We start from the raw sequence: 11,993 nt of genomic DNA, 5'->3' as shown, positions 1-11,993 counted from the left end.
TCCCAGAAGCTACAAAGAAAGCCACAAAGTTCACATAAACATATTCAATGGTGTTCCAGTGCTCGAAATTAAAAAACAAATTCCAGGTTGTCGGTGTCTCAAAACTGGGCAACTAAACCCGTAAGTTTGGTTGCCCCTATAAATGCTTGGTTGCCCATTGGGAAACCCCCTATGATAAATGCATGCCGTGTTTAAATGCAATCGCATAGCGTTGGAGCCTGAGTATCCCATAGTTCTAAGAGTGCACTGTGGTTTTTTTTTTGTGGAAGTCTGGGTTAAAGTTTTAGCATTTTTGAAACGGAGTTTTCGATCTCCATCGCCAGCTACAAGTGAATTTTCCTATCTCACAAATTTTTGTAAAGGCCACAGATATGCAAAACAAGGGAAAATGCTCAACTACGAAAAATTTACTCTTGTTAACTTCACACTACTATCAGACATTGACAACAGAAAACCGTCGAGTGAGTCGGATGCTGCTTATGTAATACATTTTCTATTTTTCGCTGGGTTCTCCGTTGATTTTAATTCGGGCAATCAACCTTTTCATTTTACCAAAAACTAGTTGCCCAGTAAACTTTCTGGTCACTAGGTACGATCGGACGACCGCTAAATTCGAGTACTGGTGTTCAAAAGCTTGTAACCTCGCAGTCAATAATTTTGCGTTTTCATATTACGAAACAACACAAATGTTTTCCTTATGTTGTAGTCGTGAAGTAGATACTAAAACAATAATTTTGTTCGTGCTTATTGCATATGAGGCGATTATAGCCAAATCGGCGCTACGTGCCTCATTGGCTATTTATCACCTCATTTCCAATGAGCACGAATAAAATAATTGTTAAATATTACAGGCTAATGCTTAATATGTATGCAATAATAAACAATTATTGAATGAGGTTGAGCATGATATCATGAATTATCAAAACCGAGGTCTCTGTTATCTGCCGAAGCCTTCGGCTTCGGCAGATAACACATACACGAGGTTTTGATAATTCATGATATCATGCGAAAACCGAATTCAATAATTGTTTTATTATTATATATTTTTCACATAATTCATCCTCAGAAACAGAAGCCAAGCGTTCAGCCATTTTGTTTCTGAGGAGAACACTCAAAGGGGCTTAGTAACCAGGCAGACGTTGAACTTGACATGATAAATGTAATATCTGCAGCAGATATTACACTTATCATGTCAAGTTCACAAGCTATTGTGAATTGATTGAATGCTCTCGACGAATCAGATTTTTCATAGTGAGTCTGATGTATAATAATAGGATATAGCTAATGAGTACTAGCAGGGTTTTTGACAGTTTTGTACAGAAGCAGACGTATTTCTGAAAGCACCGGAAGTTAAATTTTTTTGGCGCCGCAAGGTGCCTAAGGCACGAGCTACCTAGGGGGGTCTGGGGGGATCCACCAAGGGGGATCACTCAGAAATACTGTTTCCAGTTTTTCTGGAACCGAGGCAAGGCTGACGTTCACTCGAATTCTCTTTAAAAGGAAAGTAAAAAAATTGTAATAAAACAAACCCCTGAAATATTGGCATAAATGGACCGGACATGGAATGGGAAACAACCGGACGAGACGTCCGGCCTCAAACGAAAACCCTGGTACTAGTATCATTCTAAAGCCAGAGGCTGTCTTGCCTTTCAAAATCTTTATCATCTTCATCTCCCTTATCCTCCTGATCTTTGTTATCACCTTCCTCGTCAGACTGGGAAAAATCCTCTCGCTTTCTTTTCCGTTGCTCTGGTTTTTCCGAGTGTGCCTGGCTTTCTAGCTTCTTGACAGATGATAGTGGTGTCTGCTCCTCTTGTGACCACTCCCCTGAGGAAATATCATCATCATCATCATCATCATCATCAACCTTCTCTTGATCAGCAGGGTTAACTGGCTTTGCTGTGAGTTCTGTTTGCTGTGAAGTTGTCTTGGTTTCCTTTGGAGGCCGCCCTCTCGGTGTCTTTGCTTTCTGTTGTTTTTGTTTCGTGGCTTGTGTTCTTGTTTGCTTTCTTAACCATTCTCCATCTCTACTCTCATCACCTTTGAGCAAAATATACAGGTAATTTATAATTTTTAAGGTTTCCTAAAAGGCTCACATTCGGCTAAATGTAATTGCGGTCTTTTCTTTTTGTTTTTTAAATGACGACTAGTCCAAATGCGTGATCCGATTGGCTGAATGCCTCCCTAACCGCAAATCACAAGGAAAACAACATGTGCCAAACGAATGTGGGCCTTTAGTGACAAGGTCTCTAAAGTGAAAATGTAAAGGTTAGGGTTAAGATATGAAAAACAATACAAGAAAGAAAGAAAATAAATTAAGTAGAGGAAATTGTATGAACGCGAGTGCAATTCGTGACTTATGGATGGGAGTGATGTTTTGATAGTTCTAAAAATTTGGCAAGTGCAATATTTTGAGAACTTTCTAAACATTATGAGTGACCATAAAATATCACGAAATGCACAAGCAACTTCATATGATTCTTGTGATAATAGACCTTTTTCTCTTGCACATTTTGTTTCCCAATACAGATCATGTGATAATACTCAGGAGGTTGGTCCTTTGTTTTGTTCATTGAAAAGAGTGCATGCAAGCATGAATATGTCTGCATGCACTCTTTTCAATGAACAAAACAAAGGACCAAACCTCCTGAGTATTATCACTTGATCTGTATTGGGAAAACAACATGTACAAGCGAAAAAGGTATATTATACTCAACAAAATTACTCCACTGCTGTGTTTCCACAGTAACTTGTTGCACTCTATACCATATTTATGCATTCATCATTGACGAATCAAAAACACAATGTTCTGTTAATTTTGTTTTGAGCTTGAAATGATGCAGAAAGGTTGCCAACATTTGTCTTGATAAACAAAATAGTGTTTCAGTGGTTCTTTATCAATTTTGAAAGTTCATGAAAAAATGTGACACAGTTTAGCTGTATTGTAAATCAAGATCATATTTGCTCCTGTAAGAAAAAAAAAATTCATGCGCAAGTCAAAAAATTATTGGACTTGACGTCAATTCCACATTTTTCCACTCCATCTCAGTTTCCCTCTTCTACTTGACTGTTGATTCACATCATGTTTTGTTTCACCCTCAAAGTACTAGTCCCTCGTAGCCTACACTAGAATAACTACTGTGCATTTCATAGTACAATGACCACGAGTGGAGAAATGAATGGTAAATAATAGACCTTATTCATAAATGGTGGCCAATTTATAATCCTTTTGTCGAAGTGCAAATTAGCCTACCAAGCCTCGATACCATACAGTGAATTGAAAAGAATTTTTGCTCTAAAATGAGGCTTGGTAGGCTAATTTGCACGTGGACAAAAGAATTATAAATGTGACCGCCATTTATGAATAAGGTCTATATTATTGTACCTTCCATGGGTAGTTTTCTCTTTGCTCTGGTCCCTTTTTGTTGACCTACAATTTCAAGACAGCTGGAAGGTTACCATATTAAACAGATAAAGCACTATGATTGTAATAGTAACAAGTCATAAAATCAAGTGAAGCTATGATCCTCGCAGTTATGAACGCAATTTTTGCAATTGCGTAGAGAAGCCTGAAAACTTCAACGGGGTTTGAACCCGTGACCTAGCGATACCGGTGCGACGCTCTAACCAACTGAGCTATGAAGCCACTGACGTTGAGAGCTGGTCATTTGTGAGTTTTAATGTTCCCGTGAGGAATGAATCAATGATGAAATGATATATGAAATGGGTCGTATATGAACTGCGGATATGAAATCAAGTGAAGCTATGATCCTTGCAGCTATGAACGCAATTTTTGCAATTGCTCAGTTGGTTAGAGCGTTGCACCAGTATCGCAAGGTCACGGGTTCAAATCCTGTTGAAGTCCTGAAATTTTCAGGCTTCTTTACGCAATTGCAAAAATTGTGTCCACAACTGCGAGGATCATAGCTTCACTTGAATTCATATTCGCAGTTCATATATGATCCACTTCATATATCATTTCATCATTAAGTCATAAAATGTTGGCCATGAGTTTCTCCTTGTAAGAATTTAGAGTGCGCATGTAGAAGTTATTAGTAGCTCTTGCACTCATTGTTTGTTCTGGAGCCCTATCTTAATAGAATGCAATCCTATTCTGCTGATACTGGTGAAAATATAAAAGTAACTATTAGAGCTGCAGATATGAAATGGTTCTAAGCTAAAGATTGTTACATTTCATGAAATAACTTAAAACAGCCGAAAACAAAAACAGACTTGAACAGGACTCAAAGCCATAACTGTGTGGTTGCAATGCACACACACTTACAGGACCCAATGTTTTGACATTCAGGTGGAGCCAGTGTGATTTTAAGGGGCAAAAGATGGATCTCAAAATGTAGAGAAAAACCTAATTGGAATGGTTGAGAGAAAGACATGTATGAGAGCATACCATCCTCGTCATCATCTTGTCTAGCCAGACCACTTCTATAAAAAATCAAAGGACTCCACTGGCCTCCCTTCTTTTGTACCATTTCTTTGGCATTCTCATCAAGAAAAGGCAAACTACATAGAGAAAAACAAAATAAAATCTATTCCTCTGCCAAACATATTTAACATGTGCACCACCTGGTTGGACAGACATTTGCACAGAAATGGCATGCAATGGAACTTATAACATTATTATTATTATTATTATTATTATTATTATTATTATTATTACTCCATCACTTGGCAGTGCTATTCTAGAGTTTTAATTGACTCAGCTAAACTTGGACATCCTTGGGGCCAAGGGTTTATCCCTTTACCACCCCAGCATTGTTGCATGTGTTGTAGCAATTGGTCTCTGTCCATAGGCAGATTAACAGGGAACACCTTGTGAAAGATCCCTACTTGTCCCCCTCATTCAAAGAACATGTACTAAGGCTAAAGAGGAAATTTTCTAGCTGGAATAACCTCCTAACCAAATTGGCCAACTCGTCATGGGGAGCTGATGCAAATACTCTGAGATCAACAGCCCTTGCTGTTTGCCACTTAACAGCTGAGTACTGTGCCCCTGTGTGGAGCAGGTCGTGCCACGCACGAAAGATGGATCCCGAACTGAATAGTGCTTGCAGAACTACCACAGGGACATTACGAGCCACCCCACTCCCAACGCTGCACAGACTCTCTGGCATAGCTCCTCCCAGCACAAGCAGAGATACCATAGCAGGAGTTGAGAGGTATAAACAGCTCAGTGACCCTCACCACGCACTCTACAATCACCAGCAAGTAGAATCCTGTTTCTGATCCAGGCGCAGTTTTACGATGGTGAAATCACTTCACCCAAACCAGTCTGCGACATCCAGACTGGAGAAATGGATCGTGAATGACATCAGCCCACCAAACGATGCCCTGCCACCCCACCAAGAACACCTGCCAAATGGAACGTCTCTTTGCAGGAAAGATTGGGTCATGCTCAACAGAGCACAACCCAAAGTGGGGAAAACAAACGCAATTATGCACAGGTGGGGACTTGCAAACAGTCCAGAATGAACCTGTGGCAAGCAAAGTCAGACCATGGACCACATTCTCTGGGGTTGTCCTCAGGGCCCAGCATGCACCGACAAAGACTTGAGGGAGGTCAACAACAGCACCCTCGCATGAATCAAGCATTGGCTTGACAAGATACGATGATGATGATGATGATTGACTCAGCTTGCAGATTTATGGGAGCCGCTCGACTCTGGATCGAGTGGTCTGGGTTCCGGTCCTAGCTGGGGACATTGTGTTGCGTTCTTGGGCAAGACACTTAATTCTCATGGTGCCGCTCTCCACCAAGGTGTATAAATGGGTAGTGGCAAAAATGCAGGGGGTAACCCTGTGATGGACTGGCATCCCATCCAGGGGGGAGTAGAAATACTCCTAGTAGCTGCATGCTACAGAAACCAGGACAAGCTCTGGCCTAATGGGCCACTTGGCTCGTAAGCAGACTTCACCTTACCTTACCAGCTTTCAGATTATATGAACCACCACATCACAATCTTCAAAAGAAATATGGAGCCTTATATGAAGTATGATGTCATGAAGGGGAAACATACGTTTCCCAGACATTTTGCACGGAAAATAAAAATGGCTAAATTTTATGATTGAACTCCCTACTGTCCCACTAATCTAGTGCACCCTCATTTAATGATGATGATGATAAAATACCAGCCTTACTTCGCAAATCTTTAAGATTACAATGATGAATAAACACAATAATTATAATTATTATCATTGCCTACTTTCTTCAGAATTGTTAATTAAAAGTACATTATTATTTGGCTTGTTTCTGGCCGATATAATGCACGCTTTGAGTGGAGCAGCTAAGCGCCAGGGCATTATTCTCATGCGCCAATTATGGATAATGCAAATTTGTTTTTTTCTTTTTAGAACCATTCTGTTAGTCATGTAATAAACAACTTAACAACCTTGACCATTCGGTCGTTACAGCAAAATCTCAAACCTCAGAATATCTGAATTGACCTCTCTATCGATCGGCCAATAAGGCAAGGCCTCAGTTTGACAATTTGCTGTAACGATCTCACTCTCGGTTATTAAGTAGTTAGTGGTACTTACACTCCTGCTGAGCTGCTCTTGTCCTGTGGTATCAACTTGAAAGTAAATTCATTCAGCACTTCCAAGAACTGAAGGTTGGTTGGTGGCTCATTATCATTGCTTTCTTTTTGAACAGATGATTCATCACTCCTCAAACTATACTTAATACCCTCTCTGCAAAATAAATCAAGATGACAAACTGATAAACCAAGGAACAATCAAAAGGGCAAGGAACACACATCACCTCATCGTGTAAAGGTAATGATGGCACAACTAACCGGTGCAATGTTACAACACATTCGCGAGCCTGAGGTTTCACAGTGTCCACACCAAAGGAAAGTGCAAACCTACGAGCAAGTTCCTAAGTCAAAGAAGGAAAAAAAATGAACAATGACATCATCCATTGCAGTTACATTGTACAGTACACAAGAATGGTGACATTAGAAAGTGAGAAGGGAAAAGAAAAGACCAGAACCCTTCTTTCATTATTTTGTTTAGAGGGTTGCCCTCAAGTTTTGAGACACCATTATCACTCTCACTCAACTCTCAATCTAGGAAAAAACAAACCTTGATTGCTGCAAAGTCTTTAGAGTTTGAATCTACTTCACCCTCATTGTCATCTCGTAGTTTCTCAAACTCTTGTTGTAGACTCAACAGCAACACTCTGGCAAATGCTTTATTGTCAATCTCTCGACATTTACCCATGGTAAAGCGGATTATATCACCAAAGTTGCTGTATGCCTTGATAAAGATGAACATAGTATGGTAAGAATTTCAGTCAAAAAGTCAAACAACATTTTTCTTATCTTCAAAATTGGGTAGTTTTTTTCAAAGAATGAATGTGCTGTCTTGTAATACTTTAAAAAGTTGATTATCTAAAAGAATACTATAGAACCAAAGTCCATTCGACAAAAACTTATTTTCTATGTAACTCAATATGCAACTGTAGATGAGATAGCAAAGCGAACGAGTGAGAGATACTTTAAGCACGAGAAGATAGAATTCATATCCCCAAGCGGCCATGTAATGCTCTGTTTATTATATAGATATTGATGAAATGTCCAGATTTAAAACAACTTGTTTTACTCATTTTCGAAATGATGAAAAGGTGGTCACCTACTGCTAAAACACCCGTATTGCGTAACATGAAACAAGATATGAAAGTTATGAAAAACAAATCCTGATCATGTAAAATTTTGCAATAAAAATGTTAATGTAGTAGAGAAGAATTATATTAAAGCACAAAAGTACCTTACAATGAAGAGGAAGCTCGGGTTTTATTGGCTAATCGTGTTTTGTTACCATGACGACACCTATATTCTCGCATGTGAAAGATAAAAATGACATGTTCACTGCGCGCGGTTAAGATATGATTTTTTAGGATATTTTTCAGTAAAGGACTACTTTTGGGGAAATCCAAGGACCAAAATGACAAGAGTCAGAGGTGCTCTTGTCGAAGAAGATAACACAAGAACATTATCTCCAAACCTTTATCAGGAAAGAGAACACAGGTGCAACCAGTTTCATGTCAATCATGTTGTAAGCAATGAGTTTACAGAAGCCAGCAAGAGCAGTTCTCTTTTTACTCAGTTCCACTGCACTGATATCAGTTTGCTCCTCTGCAGATAAAAGTAAATATAAAAGTAAAACTAAATATAACAAAATGCCTTTCATGACTATGCAAAGCCACTTGTGACGAAAACCTGCTTTCATATGAATAGTGCTGTTTGGAGTATGTTATTGCTTGGGCCCAAGGGCAATAAAGGATTAATTTCGAGAGTATTTTCAAAGTTTTTACAACATTGCTCAAGGGCACATTGAGATTACATGATTACAAAAAGGGCACAATTACTGAGGGAAACCTGTTCAATGCCACGACAAATGCCAACTTAGATGACCAACATTTTAATCTTAAAATTACAGCAAACATGCTTTCATTTGGTTAAATTTCAATTCAATAAATCTATGCTGTCAACAGAAATATAGCACTTAAAATGTATCTTAAATCAGAGTCACAATCTCGAAGATACTCAGCTCTTGTAACTTCGCTTGTTCTGGATAAGCAACTGTTAACCAATCAGGATGAAGTAATCATGCCCTCGTGGTTAAGGAAAAATGCCCTCCGTCTCAGCCAATCAGTGTTCAGTAATTTTGCTCCGCAAGTGATAGATTGTTAAAACAGAGTTCTTATTAATTTTACCATCCTCATCTCCTTGTTCCTCCTCTTCCAAGTCTTCAAACACATGATTGATAACATAGTCTCTAAGCCTGACTTGGGTACTGTGATCAGCTTCAAAGACCACAGGTGCCAAACTGGGGGCTAAAAGGTGAAAGTGCAATGTTCAGAAAAATAAGACATCATTTGCTGCAGGAAAGAGACTTGTTTTTCTCAAAACTGCCAGTGTCAGATAATACATGAAATTATTATCAATAAACCAGACTTCCATATCTTTTACTCTCAGATGATGAAATATTAAAACTGACAAAAGGTTAATAGATTTTAGTACAATCCAACTAGTGGTCTATTATCAATGCTGCGTTCTGATTGGTTGAGCTACTAGTAGGCTATTTGTTATAGCCCACTAGTAGCGAAAAGCGCCGGCTTTGAAAACCAAAACAACAATTAAAGTCTGGCTTTAACTAGCGAAAGATGTTTTGTCTCGATATTTTTTTGACCAACTAGTTGGATTTTACTAAAACAATTATTCCTCTCGCCCTCATGGCCTCTGAGTCAATAGCCCATTCGGCCTTCGGCCTCATGGGCTATTGACTCAGAGCCCATTCGGGCTCGAGGAATAATTGTTAAAAATACCCCAGGGTACAAAGCAGAAAAAAAATGATTACCTCTGTGTTTTAACTGTTTAGCAAAAATGACCAGCAGATCACAGATACAATTGAAGGCCTTAAACAAAAAAGTAGATTCATCAAGTGAATTTTAAAATTGAAGTTTAATAATAAAAAGACATTAGAAGGGCGAATTTAGGTCAAAAGACAATGGAAAAGAAGACGTGTTGGAGGAAAAAAGGGAAAATGTTTGACAAGTCTGTTTAGACTCACCACTCTCTGCACTGAGGGTGAACTATATTGAATGAGTTCATCACAATGACGAATGAACTGGCTCACATGTCTCTTCAGTATCCGAAGCTGTTGCTGAAATGAACAAATAGGGAATAGATTCTGACTTCAAGGGAAGACATCAATACATTGACAAGGTTTAAAGTCTGGTGTTCACTAGTGATGCAAGCACAAACAAAAGTACATGTAATTTATGCTCTTAAGTGAAAAGGAACCTCAACATCAGCCACACCCTCTGTCATTTTGTTGAAATGCTAAGAGGCGGGGAATTTGGAACGAGTGCTTTTATTGGACATAGTAGATTTCCTTGTGCATATGCTGTATTTAATTTTCACACAATGCAAGTGAATGAAAGCACAAGTGCAAGCACAAGGAAAAGGAAAACTTTGGATCCTTGTGCTTGTGCTTCTGCCCGTGTCAACCCTGTTTCACGGTGAAATAACTGCTGTTATGCTTGTGCTTGCATCACTAGTGAAAACCAGGCTTAAGAAAACATTGTGTCTCCAAGGTGATAAAGCAAATGTTGGCAGGACCACTGATTTAAAAATGTAAATAACAATGAAAACAAACAATAACAACTTCAAGCTTACACGACCCCACAAGCAAAGCATCGCTTTAAATACTTATTGTGTATAAATAAAGATTATTGATTGATTGATTGATTGATGTTGCCAAGAATTATTGGGGAGGGGCAGTATATCAAATCATCTACAAGCAGAACAAAAATGAATGTACGAATGGAATGATATGTGAAATGAATCATATGTTGAACTGCGGATATGAAATTATCTGTGAAGATCATAATGAATGTATTCAGTGGAATTGTAGTTAGGATATACATGTATTATGATGCAATTTTCATGCAAGTTGACTACAAGAAATTTATTTGAATAAAAAAAAACGGAGGCTTTTAAAAGTAAGACTAAATCATATATACAACCATACTTTGTCAGGTTCTTCCTCATCAATTTCTGTCAGACTCCAAACAAGAAGCATCTGCATACTTGAAAGTGTCAGCTCCATAATCTAAAAAGTATATTAAATGCTTTTTTCCCCTAAATGTTCTACGATGTTGTCATAATTACTAGAGTATTATTGTACATTATAATAAACTAGATCCTGTTATCACTGTCTACTGAATACACGTCACATAACATGAATATTTTTGAAAACTCAATATGATTAAAGCTGTTGCTATTCTTTTGAAAAAAGTTGACTTTGACTAGTCACTCTTGGTTTTATACCCTTTTATTGTGTGTGAAGTCCCAAAAATGCTCATACATGTAAATGATCTCCAAAGATTTAAACACAATTTCCTGACCCATGATCAAGATGTTGTTCATTAAAACCAATCACCAAAAATGAAACATGAACCTCTTCTGACAGATAAAACAATCACCGGTGAACAACTTAAAATAATGCAATGCAATCACACTAGATACTTAGGACTTGACTTCAGCAAAACAAACAGCACAATTTTCAACAATTCCTTGTCAATCTAGCTCTCACCTCATCAGGTACAGTGTTTTTGGATGCATGATTAATAATATGTGATAGATCATCATGTAGATCCCACTTGTTAAGGTTATGTGACCTGCAACCATAGTTATGCACAGTTTACATGTACAAAACATGACGCATGTTAAAATCAGCAAAGAGAACTAGATTTTAGTTTTACCACCACAGAGAGCAAGCAAATGTACTTCAAATATCATCCTTAAAATGCTAAATGCACAAATTTGCATTTGAACAATGTACATGTACAGTGTACCAGAGCATTTCTTGCTTACTTATAAAATGAGCTATTCTTGCAATGTTCACATGAAGTGCAAATCTGTCTTGGTCATCTTCATCCCCATCATCCTAAATGGGCATTGAAGAAACAGCATATCAAAAAATTACAATACAATTATAAGAACTGAGAGGACAAAGAACAAGTTGATCAACTAACTGCTAATCCATCCTTAAGGTGTTGTCGGAATTTCGCCACAAATGAATCAACAAGTTTGTTTTTGGAAACATCCTGCAAAAGAAAGACATTTTGTTACATTTTGTGGACACTCTTAAAAAACCATAGTGTAAACAGAGATCCTGATGATGTACTCACTGCAGTGGATGCCAAAGCGTATTCATTATTAGTGAGAGTTCTAAAGGTTTTTCCACATTCATCCAAACCTGATAAAACATTCAACATTAACCATGTAACAAATACAAATATTACTCCAAAGAAAATTCAGCTTAATGAAGAGGGCTGTAAAATGAAGTATGTTTGCAATGACTGATCAAAAACACAATGAAATAAGGTAAAGAAGAGGGGCTAGTGAGGATCTAATGTGGTTGTTACATGTTTGCAACACTGTACAACCTGCATGAATGAAAGAAAT

The 11,993-nt window shown here is 38.0% G+C and overlaps 1 protein-coding gene across 1 annotated transcript in view; it reads right to left on the bottom strand.

Annotated features, from left to right (window-relative positions):
* LOC138035159 (cohesin subunit SA-1-like) overlaps nucleotides 1-11,781 on the bottom strand; it is a 17,530-nt gene extending 5,749 nt beyond the window's left edge. The window contains exons 1-15 of the mRNA XM_068881987.1: nucleotides 11,717-11,781; nucleotides 11,561-11,632; nucleotides 11,400-11,472; nucleotides 11,119-11,203; nucleotides 10,555-10,635; nucleotides 9,592-9,684; nucleotides 9,379-9,436; nucleotides 8,735-8,854; nucleotides 8,023-8,153; nucleotides 7,102-7,275; nucleotides 6,813-6,895; nucleotides 6,556-6,708; nucleotides 4,409-4,521; nucleotides 3,386-3,430; nucleotides 1,647-2,040 (exon numbers count right to left, since the gene is read on the bottom strand). Coding sequence (XP_068738088.1) covers nucleotides 1,647-2,040; nucleotides 3,386-3,430; nucleotides 4,409-4,521; nucleotides 6,556-6,708; nucleotides 6,813-6,895; nucleotides 7,102-7,275; nucleotides 8,023-8,153; nucleotides 8,735-8,854; nucleotides 9,379-9,436; nucleotides 9,592-9,684; nucleotides 10,555-10,632 — 1,442 coding nt within the window. The 5' untranslated portion in view covers nucleotides 10,633-10,635; nucleotides 11,119-11,203; nucleotides 11,400-11,472; nucleotides 11,561-11,632; nucleotides 11,717-11,781. The remainder of the gene's footprint in view (nucleotides 1-1,646; nucleotides 2,041-3,385; nucleotides 3,431-4,408; nucleotides 4,522-6,555; nucleotides 6,709-6,812; nucleotides 6,896-7,101; nucleotides 7,276-8,022; nucleotides 8,154-8,734; nucleotides 8,855-9,378; nucleotides 9,437-9,591; nucleotides 9,685-10,554; nucleotides 10,636-11,118; nucleotides 11,204-11,399; nucleotides 11,473-11,560; nucleotides 11,633-11,716) is intronic.
* Between the last annotated feature and the right edge of the window lie 212 nt (nucleotides 11,782-11,993).

The sequence above is a fragment of the Montipora capricornis genome, unplaced genomic scaffold (genome assembly GCF_036669925.1).
Source record: "Montipora capricornis isolate CH-2021 unplaced genomic scaffold, ASM3666992v2 scaffold_274, whole genome shotgun sequence".
NCBI classification, from domain to species: Eukaryota; Metazoa; Cnidaria; class Anthozoa; order Scleractinia; family Acroporidae; genus Montipora; species Montipora capricornis.
The sequence above is the reverse complement of the archived record's forward strand: the minus strand, read 5'-3'. Positions and strand labels throughout refer to the sequence as shown.